This window comes from Magnolia sinica, chromosome 9 (genome assembly GCF_029962835.1).
Source record: "Magnolia sinica isolate HGM2019 chromosome 9, MsV1, whole genome shotgun sequence".
Taxonomy (NCBI): domain Eukaryota; kingdom Viridiplantae; phylum Streptophyta; class Magnoliopsida; order Magnoliales; family Magnoliaceae; genus Magnolia; species Magnolia sinica.
This window is the reverse complement of record NC_080581.1, coordinates 87,084,993-87,107,078: the sequence shown is the minus strand read 5'-3', so window position 1 is coordinate 87,107,078 and position 22,086 is coordinate 87,084,993. Positions and strand designations below refer to the sequence as shown.

Sequence of the window (22,086 nt, the reverse complement as noted above, 5' to 3'; positions counted from 1 at the left end):
TTGTTCTCGTACGAGGTGCACCCCATCGTCCCCACGGTCAGGGAGACGGATTGGCTACTCCCCATGACACCAGCCCGGTGGCTGGTGGCCGGTGCTCTGTGGGACCCACCATGATGTATGTGTTTCATTCATTCCGTTCATTCATTTTTATGGATCATTTTAAGCTTGATATAAGAAATGACAGGGATATAAATCTTAGGTGGACTACACCATATGAAGAAAAATAATGATTGGATATCCGCAGTTAAAGTCCTCCTAAGGCTCACTGTACTGTTTATTTAACATCCAATCAATTGATTAGGTCATGGACATCCAAATGAAGGGAAACAATAAATATCAGCTTGATCCATAACTTTTATGTCCCCAAAACGTTTTTAACGGTCAACGTTAATTCAACACTGTTTCCAGTAATGTGGTCCACTTGAGATTGAGATATACCTCAATTTTGTTCTCATGCTATAAATGATCTATAAAAATAGATGGACGGCGTGGATGAATCACATACATCATGGCGGGCCCACAGAGCACCGACCACCAGCCCATGGCTGGTGGAAAGGGGAGTAGCCAATCCATTTCCCACGGTCGGGCCTGACCCAATGAGCTGTATATACCTGCCATATCAGATACGAGCCTACCTCTCGGACGCGGCTTCCGTGGATCCCAGATACACCGAGGTTGGATCCCTGACTGTACGGTCCACCGTGATGTATGTGTCTCATATCCATGCTGTCTATCCATTTTGCCATATCATTTTACGGTATAATCCAAAAAATGCACGGTTCAGATCTCCGGTGGACCATGCCACAGGAAAAGATGGTGATTGAATGCCCACCGTTAAAAACTTCCAAAGGTCCACTCCTAACCTGTTGTCAAGATTACACGGACCCGAATAAAGGAAAAACGCAAATATCAGCTTGATTGAAAGCTTTCGTGGCCCACGAGAAGTTTCTAATGATCAATCACCATTGTTTCTTACGGTGTGGTCCATTTGGCATTAGAATCTTCTTCAATTTTGAGCTAGTTCTCTAAAATTATCTGGTGAAACAGATGAACGGCGTGGATACAATAAAAATACATGAAGATGGGCCACATAGTCAGGATCCACCGACCTCTGTCTATCCGAAGATCCACCGAAGCCGCGTCCCGCTAACCCTTGCCTGGAAACGGATTGGCTACTCCCCCTTCCATCAGACATTGGCTGATGGTCGGCTCTCTGTGGGCCCACCATGATGTATGTGTTTCATCCATTCCGTCCATCTATTTTTATAGATTATTTTAACACATGAAAATAAAAATGAGATATATATCAGTCTCAAGTGGAACACATCACAGGAAACAGTGTTTAATGAATGTTGACCATTAAAAACGTTTTGGGGGCCATAAAAGTTTTTGATCAATCTGATATTTATTTTTTCCCTTCATCTGGGTCTTTATGACCTAATAAAGAGATTGGATGTCAAATAAAAAGTACAGTGGGCTTTAGGAGGATTTTAATGGTGGATATCCAACTATTATTGTTTTCCTGTGGTGTGGTCCATCTAAGATTTACATCCCTAAAATTTATTCGAAAATCTATAAAATGATCTTTAAAAATGTATGAACGGAATGGATGAAACACATACATCATGGTGGGGCCCACAGAGCACCGACCTCCAGCCACGGGGCTGGTGTCAGGGGGAGTAGCCAGTCCGTCTCCCCCTTGCCTCGCCTAATCCGCGCCCCGTCCGTCCAAACGCCCACCTGTCTCTCTCTCTCTCTCCGGGGATCCAGAGCTCTCTCTCTCAGAAGAACCCAGACCTAGCCTTTGGGAAGACGAAGAAGGAAACAGCTATATAGCAATACGCACCCTAAGAGAGAGAGAGAGAGAGAGAGAGAGAGAGAGAGGAGGAGTTATTCTTCGGCTGCCCTTCTAAATCTGAGGTAACTAATCATCTTTCTTCTTCTTCTTGTTCTTCTTCTCTTCTCATGTGAAACAAAATCGCATCTTTTTTACTGAAACTTTCATATCTTAACAAAAAGATTGATTTTTTTCTTTGATTTCTTTTGCCGGTAAATACACAGTGGAACCACGAATTTGTTCTCTATTCTCTGAATCTAACTTTCTCTGATTGGCGGTCCCTATCTGGGTGATTCACACCGTTAATCTGTTAGGTCCCAACTTGGATGGCGGATTCCCTGAAGATAAGTTATATTTCGAGGACAGTAGACGTCCCATCTCTCCTATCATTTTATTCAATCTCTGCTCGCCTAATTTTCTTCCTAACCATCTTTTAGTTCAAAGGGTTAGGATTATCTCACCAGGGCTTTTTTTTTTTTTGAACCTTCCATCAGAGGTGGGGCTATCAGATCAGCGGTCTACATTTCATGGTTTGATGATAACCTTGTTGATTTCCTTGGCATAAGTATCGCTTGGTACCTCTTAGTTCCATGCCCAACGACAGCAGCAACAACGATTGCTCTGCTCATATCCTCTTACCAACTAGTGCCAATGTGAGATTTCGATTCTTTGGCGGGTCAGTGCCAATGTGGGTTGCTTCTTCTTTTGTTGAAATGTTGGAAATCTAGACTAATAAGCATGAATGTGCATCTACCAAAGCTTCTTCTACTGAAAAGGTCTTCTTTTGCATCCTCTATGATTATTTGGCCAATCAATTCTGAACTGATTCACGAGCAATCTTCGCCGTTCATGTGGTTGTTGATTTGGACTGTTGGTTTTGCTCATCCTTGGAATGATAAGCAATTTTAAGCAAATGCATCAAAGGGGATTGGCATGACATGTGGGAGGTTATTTAGAAAATCATGTAGTGCACTTGCTCTTTGATTCACAAGCCAACCATTACCAAACACATGGCATACATGATCACTGATTTGGACTGCCAGTGCTGTGCAGCTTCCAAATGCTAATCTTCTACTAAAGGAGGCATGCATGACAAACAGGAGGCATGCATGACAAACAGGAGGCAATCGAGATAATCATGTTCACTATCACATTTATGGTAGAGACATGCCTAGTACCAGCAATCATATATCAATCTCTACCGCGCCTAGTTGGGTATGATTATTGCTACTATACAATACTCAGGATCCACCACGGATGAACCATGGTCCTATAATCACAACAATTGGATAATCCTAACCATCCAATTGTTTATTTCAAGCACATGGCAGAATTAAAAAATGGCAGCAGTTCACATCCATAATCCTTTCAATGTCATTTTCTTCACATGATCCATTTGTAGTCCAGACTACTCTAAGGGACCAATGTACGTGATCCTAGAGCCACCATCCTTTTTTTACAGACATGGGAGCATGGTATACCAAAATGGTTATGCAATGGCCGTTATAGAAAAAATGGCCCGCAACGACAGCAATTCAAGATTTAGATGTTAAAGAGGAAGCTGGCCAATTATCGGAGGAGGAAATGGCTGCTAGATCTAATCTTTTGTTTCAATATTGTTCAAGATTGAAGGAGGAGGAGATAAAATGGCGTTAGTGATCTAGGGCTACTTGGCTCAAGAAAGGAGACTGTAATACTAAGTTTTTCGCAATATAGCTAATGCCAGATCACAAACAAAATTTATCTTCTCTCTCTCAATAGACGAGGTTCCGGTGTCGGATGAGAACACCATTTGTAGCTCTATTGTTTATTTCTATTCGAAATTGTTGGCTTCTAATGAAGTGGCCCATCCTGGCATTGATGATTTGCATATCAATTCGATCTCGGAAGAAGATGCGATGAATCTAGAAAGGCCCATAGATCTGGAAGAAATTAAGGAAGCAGCTTGGGGGCTAGGGAGGGATGAAGCGCTCGGTCCAGATGGATTCCCAATAGCGTTTTTCCAATCATTTTGGGAAATTGCGAAATTTGATTTACAATTGTTTATTTTGGATTTCTATAATCATAATCGATTGTCTTTTGAGTTGGTATGTACATTCCTCGCCCTAAATCCCAAGCTCGAAGGGGCCTAAAACCTTAAAGACTTCCGCCCCATGAGCTCACTTGGAAGTCTTTATAAAATCCTGGCCAAAGTGCTGAGCCAAGACTTAGGGTTGTTATTTCTAAGGTAGTTTCTCCCGTTCATTTTGCCTTTGTGGAAGGGAGAGAGATCTTTGATTGTGTTCTGATAGCTAATAAATGTTTGGATTCCTGTGTGCGAGAGAGGCGATCAGGAATTCTTTGTAAGCTCGATGTTGAGAAAGCCCATTATCATGGATTTGGAAGGCTTGGAACAATGAATAAATGTTCTTTTGAGAAAATGCATTGGAAGGCTTGGAACTGAGACGAAAAGTCTATGGAGCCAGATTTTAGTGGCTAAATATGGCATTTCATCGCAAGGGTGGTGGACCAAAGAATCCTCTCTGTATTGTGCCTCCTTCATCTAGAAAGGAATAACAAAAGTAGACTCGAGAGTCTTTGAAAAGGTGTCTTTCTCCCTTCAGAATGGCTTCAAAATTAGATTTTGGTTGGACCTTTGGTGTGGCTCCCCCACCTTGGCTGACTCTTTCCTAGCCCTTTTTGCTGTTATTCCAAATTCAAATATAGTAGTAGGTAACTGTTTTGAGCATTATGGGGGCGGGGGCATTTGGCTCCCACCATTTAGAAGAAACCTTATGGACTCTAAAATTCAAGAGTTTATATTCTTCTAATCTTCTCTGTTCCAGTCTCCATGACTTTTCTTCCTCACCTAACCAGCAGGACTCCATTCGATGATTGCTGCTGATTCTATGATTATTCACGGTCCAATCTTTCTATAAGTCTCTGGCGGCCCTTGCTTTTTCTATCTCTTTCTGTCACACAGGATCTGTGTGGCATTATGGATTCCCTCCAAAAGTTGCTGCGTTCGGTTGGTTAGTTGGCCAAAACAGAGTCCTAACGATGGATAATTTGAGAAAAAAGGAGCATGCGCCTTCTCAATGTGTCTATTTCCTTTGTCTATGTGCGGAGGAATCAACGGATCATCTGTTTATCCACTGCCCATTCACATCAGATCTTTGGTAGAGCGTAATGCTCCTGGTAGGAGTGTCGTGGGCAATGCTGGTGTTTGCGGATCAACTCTTTTGCATCTGGTATGTGGATCATGAAGGGGCCTTAAGAAAGAGGAAATAGAGAATCCTCCTTTTAGTAGTCTTTTGGGTGGTGTGGGCCAAAATAAATAATTGGTGTTTTAGAAATCCGATTATTTCTTTGGTGGGTGTTTTCTCGGTTTAGGGTTTTGGCTCCATCGATACCTTGGTTAGGGTTTGGGTCGGTCTTGAGACTGATGTTTGTATTTTTTTTGTTTTGTTTTGTTTTTTCCTTTTCTGTAGTTTCCTTTTCTTTTCGTTGTGCTGTTTCTCCTTTTCCACTCTGTAGCTCTTTTCTTGATTAATAAAGTTCTCACTTTTCAAAAAAAAAAATGATTGAAATATTATTATTATTATTTTATTAAAAAAAAGAAAAAAAAGGCCATCACGGCTCGTATTGTAGTGGTAATAGTGGTGCCCGTTATGTCCACCATTATTGTTGTGGAATACCTTGCATGGGAGCTTTGTTTAGCCTATATACTTGTTGGTTGAGTTATAGTCTTACAAACGATTTGATTGGTTCAAGTACTAAGTGGAACTAGGTTTGCACCCTAGCTCCATGGTAGAGAAGGTACATGAAGAAAAAAGTGCATTTCAACATTGAGGTCTTGATGCGGGACAATTAACCACTTGCTCCAAAAGCTCAAACTGATAGAGCATGGCAAATTAATCCCTTTATCTCATAGCCCAGGCCCCAAATCCATGGGTTAGGTCCTCGGCCAAACCCTCCTCGTGAGCCCTAAATTCATGGGTTCCACCCCCTCGTGGGCCCCAAATCCATGGGCTCCGCCTCACACGAGCCACCCACCTCACACGGGCCCCAAATCCATGGGTTCTGCGGGCCCCCCACCCCGAGTGTGCCCCTGCATCCCACAGGCCACCCCACTTTAGCCCGGTGTGAAAATGCCCCCACATTAGGTACGGGGATCATGTCCAACTTACCTATCTCATTTTTTCTAATAAAAAATGTCTACGGTTTGTTCTTGTCCTCACACTCCATCCATCTTTCTCATCCAAATCTCTCCATTAACTAGTCCCTTTCTATGATTTCTCCGCTCCATATGCATTGGGAATCTCATCTTCTTTTGGTTTTTAATCAATCCTGATCTCATTCGCTTTCTTATTCTTCTTCTTCTTCTTCTTCTTCTTCTTCTTTTTTTTTTTTTTCTTTTATATATATATATATATATATATTATGTTTTCAAATCTTATGGTTGAGTTTTGAAACGGTTGAGGGAAGTATAATTACCCCTCGCTGTTCATTTCCCAGATTTTGCAATTGAGATTGGTTTTGATTGTGGATTCTTAGCTTAATTGATTGCCTTCTGCATATCATGTCCAATATCTGTGTCTTCCACTTTTTGTTTCCTTTAATTGATCGCATTTTAGTTTTTGTGGATTTTGATAATATTAGCTTGCAGAGTATTGAATTGGTTAGGAAAAGATAATGACATCAGCAGTGGCAGTAGCATTCAACAGGATCGAAAGAGCACATCAGCTCTACAAAGACGGACAGCATGATGAGGCCCTAGGGTTTTACACTGAAGCACTTGTGATGGCAAAGACGAAGGCACAGAAGATTGCACTTCACAGCAACCGGGCAGCGTGCTATTTGAAATTGCATGATTTCAAGAAGGTGTGATTCCAACTGTTTAAAGAGATGATCGATCACATATTTGTTTTTAAGAATGGTTTTTTTAACCCTTTTGTTATCCTTTGTTTATTTAGATGAGTTGAAATGCCGATTTTATGATGGTACATCTTCCATGTACAGTACTCTAGCATACATGGCCCACCAGAACTGTCATCCAGTGGGCCATATATTGCGTGGCCCATGTACAGACCTTTTGATTAAGAGGTATTGTAGAAAGCTCAGGCCAAGAGTTGCACAATTCTGTTCATGCTAGTGGGGCCCAAGGTTCGATCATCGAAACCATTAATATGATGTTCCTCACCTTGGATGGCTGAAGATCTAGAAATGCCCTGATTGGAAGATCATAGCTATTGACTAATTGATCTTTTCCTGGTTGAAGTATGAACTTTGCTGTATTTTCTTTCTTAATTGTCTGTTTGTTGGGCAACCTATTAAACTGTCTGGATTTTCCTGTCCTGGGTAATTTTTGTGCTTGGTCCATCCAGAGTGGGACCCATCATATCAACAGCTAGGATAATTAAACTATTGATTACACTTGTACAAACCAAAACCTTGAACAATACTATTCAAACATCCAGCATGAGTATTGTTACTGTGCCCCTTGGATTGAAAAGAAGCAAAAGGATTGGCCGAAGTCAAAAATTTTAAAGCCACCGAAATTCTACCTAAACCTTGACATTCACTTTTTCATTTGAATATTGAGATCAACTCATAAATAGGATGGTTTGTTATTGTTGTTGTTGTGATAATGAGGAATGGTCTTCATTACATGTCAGATTGAGTGAGTGTGTTTTGGGAAATCATGAATAGGACTGTTTTTTTTTTTGGTAATACTGAGGAATTGTAATTAAAATGAAGAAGAATTGTCTTCATTACATGTCAGATTGAGTGAGCCTGTTTAGGAGGACCTGTGGATTGGAGTGGCAACCCATGCCACTTTTGTTCCATATCTCTACTCCATATCCATGTGTGGATATGCCATGGTGGAGGATTACCATGAATACCTAGGTGGACCTCTCGTGTGGAGTGCCATGGTCTGCCTGAATCTGAAGGATGATGGGATTGTGTCCTTTGACAAGTTTATGGGCATTCTAATGGAGGTATATTTTAAATGGAGGAGGATCAAAAGATATGAAGGGCACCTCAAATGGTGCTTCTCTTCAAAGACATTCTGCAAACCATCACCTTCTAGCATTGAGGAGTGTCCTTTGTGCAAAGGTGTGGGGGATTCAGTTACCTCTGAGAGCGGAGTGATGCGGACACAGGTGCATTCAAGGTGTACCAACGAAGAAAGCGTCAACCACAAGTGCTGTCCTTGTGGATAGGTGAATATTGAGGAGCTGAAGACCTTTCACATGTGATTGGACATATAGAAGACCCCACTTAGGGAAGACACATGTGAAGGAAGATTGGAGAAAGAAGACCGAGCGCCCAAACTTTCCCATACTTATGTTATTTGCGCGTTTTTTGACTTAGTTAGGGGTCTTTTAGTAATCTTATATCTTTATTTGCTTATCCTAGGGGTATTTTAGTAATTTTATGTCTTTATTTGCTTATTTAAGTGGGGTAAAGCCCTAAACACGAATTTCAACTATTGATTAATGAAAAGCAAACCCTTTGGTTGCCTCCTTCCTCTCTTCTTTCTAATGGTGCTTCTTCTCTCCCCTTGATCTTCTTCTTCTAATTTCTTCTTGTGCCCCTCCAACTTCTTCAAGGTAATAATTTTCTTTCTTCTATTTTCCAGTTTTGGCTAATCCTTCTTCGATCAAAATCTTGAGAACCGATCTAAACCCTAATCCCCAAATTCTCAAATCCCTAATTCGAGAAACTTCTTGGTTCTTCGGACTAGTGATCTTCATTGATCGATTGGGTGTGACCATGCAAGATCGGGAGGTCTCATCCCTCGCCGGATCCAACCCAAGTAGTAATTGAATTCCATAACCCATGGTTGTAGTGATGGCCCGCTCCATTGCATATTTCCTTTATGATTTTCTCAGTTATGATGATTACTGTTAGAATTTTAGATCATTTATTCCTTTTATTTCCGCTGTTTAATTGTGTCCATGAGCATGCATCATAATTAGGGCTGTCCTGCGTCACGGAGGCTTTTTCTTTGACTGCCATGGCCAATAAAATGTGACTCTTGAATCTTGATAATTTGTGTTAAAGAAACCATGCATTTCTAATTATTGGCTTCCTTTTTTTGGTTGACCACATTTTGATGCAATTTGGTTATCAAGGCAATGGTCGATCACATTCTGATACAATTTGGTTATTGAATCAATGAGATTTGGATACCTGAATCAGAAAGAAACCCTGAAGAGTGAATAAAAAGGGAGAAATAACTTTAGGCCATGTTTGGAAACCATTGATCCATTCCAAACAATGGAAAAGGAAAAGGGTTCTCTTTTGGTGTGACATTTTGTGCTGTTTGGACAACGCAAAAATGGGTGTATTCTACTCACCAATCATCACACCATTCCATGATTTGAATTCGTGTCACAAGAAACTAGGTGAGTACTGTGCGAGGAATATAGGATTCCGCTTGCTATCCAAACAAGAACTCAAAATTGGAATCCATGCTTCGATATTTCTCATGGAAAACATCATTGGATAATTATTGCCATTTTCCTTTGTTTCCCTTTGAATTCCATGTATCCAAACATGCCCGTATTGAAATCAAAATTACTAATACAAATACTTACAAAACTCACATAACTAATGAAACTGGAATGCTTTACCTCCTAAACTAATCCCCTTTTCATATACCGTAAAAGACACGCTAAACTCCCTATGAATCTCCAATTAAGATCTCCTAATTACTGGATAGGAGTTTGCAGGAATAGAATTCGTTTTCCACAAAATCACTGTTTCCACTGTTTGGATTGTAAAAGGCAGTGAGGATCCTCAATTCCATTTACATCCTGACACATTGAAAAATTGTAACTGAGATTCTTGAAAAAAGTCATCTTGCCGCTGCAATTTGTTTGGAAGATATGAGGTGACCATTTGGAGTCATTCTTCAATACCAGTTTGAGGAATCCAATCTTTACATGTGATCCAAACAGGAAAAAGAATTTGTTTTCCACAAAATCACTGTTTTCATTTTTTAGTAATGGAGAGGAACCCTCAATAACATTTCCATCCTTATTGATTGCATTTCTCTTTGTTTGCAAATCATGATTACAATTTTTCATGTCCTCACCTCAGATTCATTCAAAAAAAAAAAAAAAAAAAAAAGGCCTAAGGGCATACCATTAAGTTCTTTAGGCTGTGTGGTTGAAGGCTAGTTAATTTTTGCTGATCTTTTTCCACAGCCTTGTATATTGAAGGTGACTGTTGAAATGCTATTTAATGGATTATTTTTTTTAGGAGCTGGGGCCGCATAAATTCAATTTTGGAGGGTCATAAACATTAGATCTTCAAAGTTATGGGAAGGGATTTGAACCAAAGTTAATGGCATTTTTGACACTTTTAAATGTTGATGTCAGTAGCCGTAAATGTGTGTCCTACAACACAAAATCAAGGTTTGCTCAAATACATCATCTTTGTATTGCTATAGAATTGGGATTTTGGCCTTTGGATCTGGGTCGTCTTCCAATGATCCAAACTGTTTATATACGATGGTATCACCTTAGATGGGGTATATACAAAGAAACAATGTCTTAGATTGGTATATTTTATCCCTTTGAGCATTTGATTCTTTTCCGTTGATTTTGTACAGTCGCGATAACCTTTTCCAAGGGATGAAATACTTCAATAGGAACCTTTTCAAAACAAGAAGAAGAAGAAGAAGTTGAAAAAAAACCGAGAGTACTACTACATTATCAAATTAGGTCCACTACTAAATTATCAAATAATACCCCCTTTTGAATTGCTTCTCCACCACTTTCCATGAGTCAACTTATCACGTGCATTACATGTGCCATACGTACTAGTTTACTTAGAGACATCTAAAACATCCTGACCATATATGATATTAGGTTCTGTCCTTTTCATAAGCAAAAATCTAGAGAAACACAAATAAATCGGTAGTTCCCGTTTCAACAAAAACTAAGAGCAAGAAGAAAAGAAGAAAGATCCAAAATTTATAATTAAAATTAACATTATAATTAATGGATGGATAATGTCATAAGCTGAAAAAGATTAAAAATGTTATCAGCTGAAAGAAAGCAACTTTTCTGTTACTTTTAAATGCTGACTGTGTACAAGATTACCTATATGAACCAGATGGAAATGTTATACGGCACTCCCACATCTTTGAGAATCAAAAGAATGCCCATTTCAATTACTCTACTGACATATCTGGCATGTGAATCTTCTACTTGCAGTGCCCCGGTTCAAAATATCACAGTTCCTAAATGCTTCCAGTCTCTAAAATAGTTTGTCTTTCCTCATTTTGTTTCTGTTCTTCCTGCTTCCTATTGCTTGCAGTAGTTGAGGAATGCCTCGAAGAACAAGAGGTGGACTTGCATTTCCAGCTTTCTCCAATGCTGGGAGTAGGCAATTGTGTTTTTATTTTGGATGTTAGTAATAATTTATTCTTTAGTATGAAAGGCCTTAGTTATATGGAAAGTGTACAGTTTGAGCTCTGCTAATGTTATCTGCTTGATGAGGATTGAGAGTTCTCATCGTAGCATGCCTGCGAGTGTGGAACGCATATGTGAGCTCCTTGTTGAGCAGGCTCCATCGTGGACATGCTCTGACCCAAAATCAGGCTGGTCCTTTCATCAGATATGGTGGTGCATGTGTAAATCAATCGTTGAGATAAATTGACCAAAGCTCCACCCTCAACATACGTGTGTGGCCCATCTGATAAGTGATCGGCATGAATTTTGGGCCAGGGCATGCTCATGTTGGAGCCTGCCTGCTGTATGCCTGGATCCCACACACTTGAACCAGAAACAGCAGCATCTCAAAAGGGGCCTCTCAATCGTCTTTGGCACATATATCCTTGTATTTCTCTCATGCAACATAAACCATGAAATCGATGACTTTGTTTGGCTGTTGGGGCTTTTCCGATGTAACGAACATAGTGATTATCCTCTCAGGCAGCAGAAGAATGTACATCAGTGCTTGAGCTGGATCACAATCACACTGGAGCCTTGATGCTGCGTGCACAGACTCTGGTCACCCTTAAGGAATACCAATCAGCACTCTTTGATGTCAATAGGCTTATAGAGCTGAACCCTTCTTCTGATGTGTACCATAACCTTCAAGCTCGACTAAAGACACAATTGGTATACCTCTTCCTTGCTTCACTCTCTAACAGATTGATATCTGAAACACTTGTTATTACATGGTTTCAGCCAATTTCAGAGATTGATGATTTTATTTTATTTTTTGTTATTTATTTATTTTGTATTTTGTGGAACCAATCCCTTGTGGATTTGGGCAGGTTGGAAAATGGAAAAAAAGCATGAAATGTCTTTCCATCATTCTTTTCTCCCCCAACTTTATTGTTACCCCCATTGCCAAAAGCTTAGAACACCCAAACTAATCCTAGCATTTTGCTAAGAGCTCACATGCACCTAAATGCTCATCAACACTTGTGTTGGACATCCAATCAATGCATAAGATAGGCCCACATTTTCTATTTGACCTGTCTAAAAGATATGATTGATCAACCCATCAGGTGGGTGGCTCAGAAGAACTTTCAGTGGCCTACATTCAACATAAATATGTCATCCCCTGACAAATGGACTGGATGTGATTTTTTTAAGGGCATGTTTTCTACAGATGCCCAAATCTGCATGGAGTTCTACAAGCCGGGTTAGAACATCTGGCTGCATGTACAGGTGTGCATGGATTGGAGAGGTGCACGTGGGCTTAGCAAAACTTACATTCCTTATTTGCTCATGCAAATTGAGGTTTGGAAGAAAATTTTGATGTAAATCATCTTTTGTACCTTCCTGATCAACTAACTTGGGCATTCTTTACACTTGCGAAGTCACTCGCTCCGATACCCGAATCTGAAGAAGAAGCATTGGAAGCTGAGCTCGAAGAAGAAGCACTGGAAGCTGAGCTTGAAGAAGAAGCGATCGAAGCTGAGCTTGAAGAAGAAGAATCAGTGGAGGCTGAGCTTGAAGAAGAAACAATGGAAGCTGATGCTCAAGAAGAGAAAGCACTAGGTGCAGCAGTAATCTCAGATCAGAAAGCTGAGACTCGAAGCAATAATTCCAAACTCCCTGTACCACAGGCTCAGAGCCTTGAGCACTCTGATTTACATCCCAAAGGATGGGAAGCAATCCCAAAACCGAAAGGTCATTCAGGCCTGGACTACTCACGGTGGGACCGGGTTGAAGATGATTCTAGTGAAGAGGAAGATGAAGCAGAAGATGTGCAACCTCAGTATCGGTTCCGTGTCAGGACTGTTGGGGTGCGGCCTGTGAAATGAGGGTCCTGGTTGGTGGTAAATTAAAATTTAACTGGAAAATATAAAGCCAGCTTCATATGATATGAGTCTGTGTATGAAAGTTATTGGCAATGTCCACAGTGATGCCGTCAAAAGCTGATAAGCTTCTTCAACCGTCAAGTACTGGAAGGCTCAATCACCATCATGGCTATCATTGTCATCATCATCATCATCGATGGAAAAAAAAAGGGGAACTCATATGGAATGTGAGAACTGACTTAGGGACGCTGATAACTCTCATCGAGGATAGTTCCTCATATGTGGCAATGCCACTATTCATCATCGCTTTCTGCCCCTCTGGCTCCATCACCACCATTATTGGAGAGCTCAGGTACATGCACAATATCTGGTGTTTCAAATTCATACTTGAGACTTGCTTTAGCAGAGGTCTGGGGCTGAGTCATGCCTTTCTTGCTTATTAGTAAACAACCAGGTTCATGGGTTCTGTTCACCAGCGGCCTTATATTTTTCCTATGGGCATGATTCTGTACATTGTGGTCATGGGTTGCTGGTCCAATCTGTTGATATGATTGCCCCAAGATTGGTGATGCCTGTAGCAATTTCCAAGATGAGAAGATCCTACCTAGCCTTTTTATTTAGTCTTTTTCCCTTCGAATGTAGATCGTTGCTGTATTTTCTCTTGGAAACATCTTGTTACAGACCTTCATATGAAGATTTGGGATATTCCATTCTGGAACATTTCGAAGGAGTCTTCATCAATGAGGCATTAGACCAATGGTTCAGATCACCAGACCATGGGCCCCAGATGTCCAGTCCATTGGTAAACTATGTCTTTGTGGATGAGCAGAGCCCTGAATTCGTGGACAAATAGTATGTAACTTAAGAATTTGCAGGTATAAAAGCTGCTGTCATGGTTTGTTGTGCAGGACATGTTTAAAGAGGCACTCTTGTAACACGGCCTGTTAAAAAAGAAAGGCACACTTGGGACACACTTGCTGTCTTTCTATAATTTGGTGCAGTTGTAGTGGATTAGATGGGATCATCAATACAGAGTATGTTTGGTGTTATGGAGTTCTGCCGAGAGTAGCAGCTTTTGCATGGCTGGTGGGAAGGGACAAGGTTTTGACTGTGGATAACTTCAGAAACAGGGGATGGTGCTTCCAAATATTTGCATCATGTGCATGGTCTATTTGGAAACGGTTAATCATCTATTTCTTCGCTACCCTTTTGCTAGAATGTTATGGATTTTTTTGCTTCTCAAGTTTTGTCTCTTGGGTCATGACTCACCGAACTCTGCTGGCTACCATCTTTTATGTTGGCACAATGGAGGTTGGAAAGGGGAAGAAAGACATTTGGCAGCTTTACTTGTTGGTGGGTCTTTGGGTGATTTGGGAAGAAAATCACAGAAGGTGCCTTAGGAACTTCAGTCATGCTTTGGGGTGGATCAAGATGCATGCAAGGGGCCTGGATTAGGCTTTGTGCTTGGATGGGAATATTGAATGTAATTTTATTATTATTATTATTTTGTAGTCTTGGGTGGGGATTTGTTATTTATTATTTATTATTGTTATTATTGCTATTATTTTTGTATAGTTGGGTTGGCTGGCTTTGGCCTCCTTTTGTATAGCTCTTGGGCTTCTTGGCGCTCTGTTTATAAATTTTTATTTTTATAATTTTTTTTGGCTCTCTCTCTCTCTCAAAAAAAAAAAAAGAAAAAAAAAAAAAGAAAAAAAGAAAAAAAAAGCGGTCTCGAACCATACAACAGGATTGAATACTTAATGAGTGGTAGTTAAGTTCCTGTCTGGTGACAGTATTTGATTTGAAGATACGCGCACCCTCAGCTACATTATGTGGGATACTGAATTGTGGCACAGGTGTGACAATGATCTGACATTTACAGTGAAGTTTTTTATTTTATTTTATTTTTATTTTTGGAATATTGAAAGCAGTTATTGAACTTGTTTTAATGTCCCTAAAATAATATGGTGGTGTCAAAGCTCAGAGTTTCTTAATGTATTAATCTGCGTAATCTGCGTTTTTTAATAATCGGGATAGAATATGATTCATTTGTGATTTGGATTTTGCGATGATGATACGCCATAATGTTTCTGCATTTTCTCTACCGGGTAACATGCTCTTTCTATGGAGTGCCCATGATCTCCACTGAGTGGTAGCTTGGGGGTGATGATGACTCAGGGACAGATGGTTATCTTTTTCTTCTTTGTTTTTACCATGTTATTTTTTAGACTATTTAGTAATAATCATAGTGTATCTTCTACCAAAGTTTTATTTATTTATTTTTGAGGAATGATTCCTTTGTCAATAACTGTATTTTAGGAATCCAAGCGCACTTCTAAATTAAATTATGCTGGACTTGACTCAGTATTTTAATAATTAAATTAGAAGTATATAGTGGCAATAAGTGTTTTGTGAATATAAATGAAAATTGCTAATTTAGCATATCTACTGTTCATGGCAGATTGGTTGCTGGCTTCTGTTCCATTGGAGAAGGTCAGGAGTTGAAAGCAGTGGCATTTTCGTTTTGTTAAACAAAAACATAGCTGATTGAGCTCGAGGTTGGGTCCGAGTCACAGTGGATTGGCTAAATTGTCTAGCTGACTCGAGTGGTGTCTAGCTGACTCGAGTGGAGTTGTTGATTCTGCGCAGAGTCACATGTCCGGGAGTGAGTTCCCATTGACTTGGCTCAAAATCTCATTGAGTCGACTCTAGTGAGCTTTGAGACACTGAGTTTTAGAACTATGGTTGGGATGCCTTATCAGTCAGCCATGTGTTTAGAAATCCGTCCCTAGTAAGTATTTCTTTGGTTGTTAAGCTGGGGGTTGAATCTTGAATATTCAAGCCAAGTGATTAACATTAATTGAATCATATGCTTCTTGCTTTACATGTCTATTTTTCTTTTTATAGAAATTGCATGCTGTTCTGCAATGATTAGTCCTCATGCAGCAATGGCCACACCATCTGAGAATGATGGTGCGTTCTGTGGGTAGGTGAAAACAAGAACTGTGGTCATTCACCCATGAACCATTAAGTTGGTGTTGTGGTTTCAAATTTCAACTCATTCTAGAGATGAAGAAATCCTTTGGCTGAGATTTTTTACAAAAATGGGCCATGGTTCAGTCATACTGATCCAAACCATTAATATTTTGGACAGTATATGATGTACTTCACGATGGATAGACCCTGCACTGAAGATTCACACTGATGGGAAGATCCTAACTATTTACTATATGGATTCTTTTTTGGCTGGATGTGAGCTGGCACTATGTATTCTTTCCTAGAAGGATGAGGATCTTTTCATCTGGGTGATTTTGTGTGCATGGCTGATACACGTCGAGTGCCTTAATATCAGTGGTTTAGATCCCTGAGCCATCGTCCTATAGAAATTGAAGAGCTGGGCCATCGAATGCGGTTGACTGCTAACCAGGTGTTGTGGTTCGAAGTTCAACTCATTCTTCTAGACTGATGATGCATCCAATTCCTAATTACCATGGAATCCCACGGTAATTAGAATCCGTTAGGTGGGCTGTCGACGTTTATAACCATCAGTCCTTGGTTGACTATGTTGCCTGTGGCATCATCTTAAGGCAAGGGCTAATTTTGAAAAATGGTGGTTGCTCATCCTCACACATGTGATGCTCATGTGCAACTATCCAGACCATCCAAATTGTGTATCCCATTGAGGATGGAGTATATCTCTAGAATCATGATAATCAAGAAATACTAACCATCCATTTTGCTGGCTTATTTTAGGGTAATCAAGCAAGACACATCTTAACATGTTGACTTGTTAACTTTTCTTCCATATAGTGGCCCAATAGAAAAAGGAAACTTTTTAGTAGGGCAAGCTAATATGTGCAAGTAAAGAGAGGCCATGTAGTCTTGCTTTTTTATGATGGGAGAGAAGATCCAATCCTATAAATAAGACTATCTTAGCCTTCTGCAATGACACTCAAAACATATAGGGTTACAGCTACCAAATAAAACAGAATATTTAAAAAAAAATGGTGGGGCTGACTTGAGAATGACCTTTATCTTGCACACACGTGTCATGTAAGAGGGGTTTAAAGTCCTACTCTCATGATTAGCTAAGCAATGATCCCACTAGAGATGTAAAATCCCTATAGAATCGAGCATTTATTGTTCTCAAGTCCTCCAAACATACATAATGGAAAAAAAAAGAAGAAGATTTAACTAGGATCCGTTCAAATCATCCCAAAAGAAGCTCATTTTGGTGAGAGCGGGTCCCACTATTTTACTGCACCCAAAACAACCCAAGTAGTGGGGCCTATGCATACCCAAAAATCAGATTGATTAGAGGCAAATTGACCTCTGATTAATGGACATTTGTTCGCTGAATTCAGACACTTTACAATTTAGTTGTTATTGTCCATTAGATGACCACCAATCGGTAAGTCAGGAGAATACATGCGTTGTAGTTTTTTGGACTATAAACTATCTACAATGGGTCCCACTATTTGGGTGGCTTGGATTTTTTATTTTTTATTTTTTATATTGGCAACGTGTACTGTGGGAGTGCAACCACCTTCACTATCCTATGAGGAAATAGATTGAGAGGAGAGCATATATGACTAGCCGTCTCCAAATCCCAAACAAGGGATAAGGTTAAGACGCCGAATCCCTAACGAGGAATAAGGTTATTCTCATCAAATGTAACTTCGCTAGAACAATTCCTACTTATATTCATGTAAACCATAGTTCAGCAATAACATTAAATAACTCAATTAAATTCTGTCACTGAACCCATTGCGATAAGTCGATCCAAACAGTGCACGACAGTGGGCCAGCAAGTCTGGAAGATTCAATTCAGTCCACACAGCAGAGCAGCTCGTCCATCATGGGACTTCTTCATACAGCTGCTTCGATGTTCGTGCAAGGTTCCCACGCCCCCATTCAGATGCAACTCGGCACCTCAAGGCAGCCGTATCGATCAAACTCCACAACTTCTAATGAGGAGGATCTCGATCACCTCTTTTGTCATAGCAACATTGCAGGAAAGGTATATATGGTCCCATTTCACCCGACTTTTTGATATTCCTCCAATCTCCAATAAGACAATCCAACAAAGGATCACGCATTGGACCATAAAGGCAAACCATGCGACCAGCTCAAACAGTTAATGGGATTGACCCCGTGTTTCATAACCTGGGAGATATGGCTGAGCCGAAATGCATCCAGATTTGAAGGTCATAAGATGTCAGACAAATGTTTCCCGGTGGCTGAAGGAAGTAGGCTTCACTATGCCAGAGACAGACAAGAATTCATTAGCAGAAACTGTCACCCTACAGGCTCTTGGGATGGAAAGTAGTTAGTTGCCTCCCGAAGGCAAATCACTCATAGTCAAATGGACAAAACCGCGAAGAGGTTGGCTGAAATTGAACATTGATGGATCGTCGAGAGGAAACCCAGGTGAAAGTGGTGGAGGAGAAGAATGCAGGGACCATTCAGGGCGGTTAATCTTTGCCTTTCACAAATATTATGGGAGAGCAACGGACACGATTGCGGAAGCGTAGGCTATGCTAGATGGCATAGACATTTGCTCCACCTTGCGCCTTTCTAACATTATTGTTGAGACCGATTTCAAACTCATAGCGGATGCGGCCAGAGACCCCTCGGCTCTCAGTCCATGGAATATCTGGTATAGGATGAGAGCCATCCATCATAAGCGTCACCCCATTAACCTCATATTTGAGCACACTTATCGTGAGGGTAACTTGGTGGCGGATGCTTTGGCTAGGTTGGCCAGTGAAGGGTGCTCCAACAGATTCTACAGATGCTGAGCAGACCTCCCCAGAAGGATTAGAGGAACTATAGTATTAGACAATGCCGGATTAGAGACTATCAGGACAACCCAATCTGGGGCATAGTTTTCTTGGCTCCATATATCGCCTGCCGCTGGATGGAGCTGGTTTATCTATTGCTAATGGGCTGCGCAACAATAGCTTTCCCCACTTTCTGCATCAGCGCTGCTGCTGCACCACGTGGACATTCCAAATTTTGGTCCGACTTCAACAAAGCCTTGTGTATGAATTCAGGTATATGATAGGTGTGGTCCGAAATTTTTTTGTTGGGACCCGCCCAAATGGTTGTACAATCTTTTTCAACTTAATAAAATAAGGTGGAATGAGTCCACTTTTTTTTTTTTTTTTTTCAAGTCGATCCAAACCCTCGAGATCATGTATCATCACGATTGGGTATGACCTAGCTTTGAATGGAGTTGACAGTATCCTATTCCTTCAGACCTATAGCTCGATGGCTGCTTTTCGTGTCTACATTTGGAGTCACCTACGGAAAGTTAGCATCGAGAGCATCAGACTGGCAGCTTTGGAAGGCTGGTGGTACATCTGATCCATGCATCAGCAGGGCCAACCGCCTAGATGAGCAGCACAACAATGAGGACAGTCCATCTATGATGGGGTGAGCTACTTGAGTACTGTATCCATCAGTAGCTTGGAAAATATTTCAAGTGGTCCACATTCAACGTGAATCGTAATCTGCTTGCCAAAGGTGAACATTGGGGGCACAAATGCCCGGATTTTGAACTGTTGGTTCAGGCCAGTTGGGCCGGATCTATAAAAAAAATTATTTTGCATGGCCTGAGGCTGGCACATTGACAGTTCTATGTCTATGTAAAATTCACTTTGTTCATCATTTTCGCCGGATCATGTTTGGTTCAAGCCAGATGAGCCGGGCCTATATAAATTTTTTATTCCAACACTCCCTGCACATGTGGGGTGGAACTCTACAGGGAAAATACTGGGTATCGGTGGAGAGACACAGCTCACAATTAGGTGGAGGAACACTCACAATCCACACCATAAACGTGAAGTCCCTTTATGTACATTGATAGCTTTTAGAGAGATTGGTTGTTTGACATGGTATCATTGCACAATGTCAAGTGTTCCTAGCAAGTATGCCCCTCTGCGGGAGAGTGTTAGAGTGTTAAGGTCCCTCAATATACATTTGCTCCAAATGGAATTCCTCCCGTTAAAAAGCATTGGTCTCTTTATAAAGTGGGCAATTTTTTATTATAGCTAAATGCTTTTGTCCACTTTCTATCAATCAAGATGGGAATCCTTGAGTGGCTAGCTGGTCTTAATAAATGATTTGGTTAGATTTTATGCACTACATGCAAATATTATAATAATCTGCGAACTGGACGGCCCGTCTGATCTTTAGACTTTAATTTGGACGGTCCAGGTCATTCATACAAAATGAGTCCAATTTATATTTTGATCAATCTATTTATCGGGGTCCATCATATATTACTTATGATTCTAAAGGAAAACGGATTGGCTAGTCCCCCTGCCACCAGCCTGATGGCTGTCCCCACCATGATGTATGTGTTTCATCCATTTTTATAAATCATTTTAGGGTCTGATCCCAAAAATGAGAGGAATATAAATCTCAGGTGGACCACAACACCGGAAAACAACAGTGATTGGATATCCACAATTAAAATCCTCCTAAGGCCCTCCTAAGGCCCACTGTACTGTTTATTTGACATCCAAACTGTTGTTTGGGTCATATAGGCACAGATGAAGGTAAAAAACAAAGATAAGCTTGATCCAAAGCTTTTATGGCCCCCAAAAAGTTTTTAATTGTTCACGTTCATTCAACACTATTTCCTGTAATGTGGTCAACCTAAGGTTGGGATATACCTCAGTTTTGGGGCCCACATAGCACCAACCACCCGCCATTGGCTGGTGGCAGGGGGAGTAGCCAATCCGTTTCCATTCTAAAGTGTCAAACTTTTGCAGGAAATCCTAATCATCCCATCCATGGCTGTGAAAAAAGATGGCTAAGGATTCCACTTGCTATCTGAATAGTCACCATTTTAGAATCCCATTTTCTTCAGCCACGTGGACAAACGGCAAATCTGGATCATCCGCTTACCAAAAGGAGAAAAATACTGCTTGTTGCAATCTAATTGGGCCACATCATCACACACTGCATTTAATGCAATAGTGTTGACAACATCAAGATGACGTGGACCAATCTGGATGCACGAAAATATGATTTTTCTGCTTGTGGCAACCAGAGAATCCCGATTCAATCTGGACTGACCAAACCACTTACCCTCGTATGGATGAAGCATAAACTAGAAAACTGCAGTACAAGACCTTAGTGGTAACTGTCTAATATTAATTTCCCTTCTTGTTTTGACCACTTATTGTTTGACTTTTAATATTAATTTGATATCCATCATTTGGGTGGTTAGGATTGCATCATGAGCATGATTTTTGAGACTTCCAATCAAGTGTGCATCCCATCCATCCCTAAAAATGAGACTTCCAAACCCACTTTGATAACCATCAAAATGAGATCAAGTGAAAGAAAAGAGAAACTGCATTGGCCTCAGACAAATTCGATCCAAACACAACTATGAAATATTTATGAAATATTAATATCTTACTAATGATTGTAACATGATATTAATAATTTAATATAGTGTAGCCTCAGCTAAATTCGATCCAAACACAGCTATGAAATATTAATATCTTACTAATGATTGTAACATGATATTAATAATTTAATATAGTGTAATTGTAGCTATGGTGCTGCATCGGCCCTGGATCCGAACATAGCCTTATTAATATTCAGGATAGAAAATGAAGGCTAAGTTCAATGGGGAAAATAAAGGCCAGGCCTAAAGCCAGTCCTATGCTATTTGGACCAGTTATACCCTAGTTTTCTGTGAAACTCAATGCTATAGTTGCTCATCAATGGACTAAACCGGTATTAAGTACTTGTCCTATGTTCAAACATGTGGGCTAGCTTTGGCCATGAAGGTGAAATTGCTTATTAGGGAAAGAGTTGAAAGCCAAACATTTCAACAATTGCCTTGACAGACAATATATTGTACTCCGCTTAGGACAAATATATCACGTAGCCAATGTCCCTAAAATGCCAATAGTATTTTCTCTCCACCATGAAAATTTATATTCACGTA

At 40.4% G+C, this 22,086-nt stretch overlaps 1 protein-coding gene across 8 annotated transcripts; it reads left to right on the top strand.

Moving 5' to 3' along the window:
• Positions 1-1,739: 1,739 nt before the first annotated feature.
• On the top strand, positions 1,740-15,710 carry LOC131255959 (uncharacterized). 8 transcript variants are annotated; one of them, XM_058256925.1, is made up of 5 exons: positions 1,740-1,920; positions 2,062-2,490; positions 6,486-6,700; positions 11,770-11,958; positions 12,669-14,784. In XM_058256925.1, exons 3-5 carry the CDS (start codon positions 6,512-6,514, stop codon positions 13,113-13,115), a joined length of 825 nt encoding a protein of 274 aa, XP_058112908.1. In that variant the 5' UTR covers positions 1,740-1,920; positions 2,062-2,490; positions 6,486-6,511; the 3' UTR covers positions 13,116-14,784. The 8 variants fall into 8 exon arrangements, 5 of the variants coding, with proteins under 5 accessions (XP_058112908.1, XP_058112909.1, XP_058112910.1 ...); XM_058256926.1 differs by having other exon boundaries at positions 6,479-6,700; XR_009176539.1 differs by lacking the exon at positions 2,062-2,490 and adding an exon at positions 15,574-15,710 and having other exon boundaries at positions 1,741-1,920; positions 12,669-13,464.
• Positions 15,711-22,086: the final 6,376 nt, after the last annotated feature.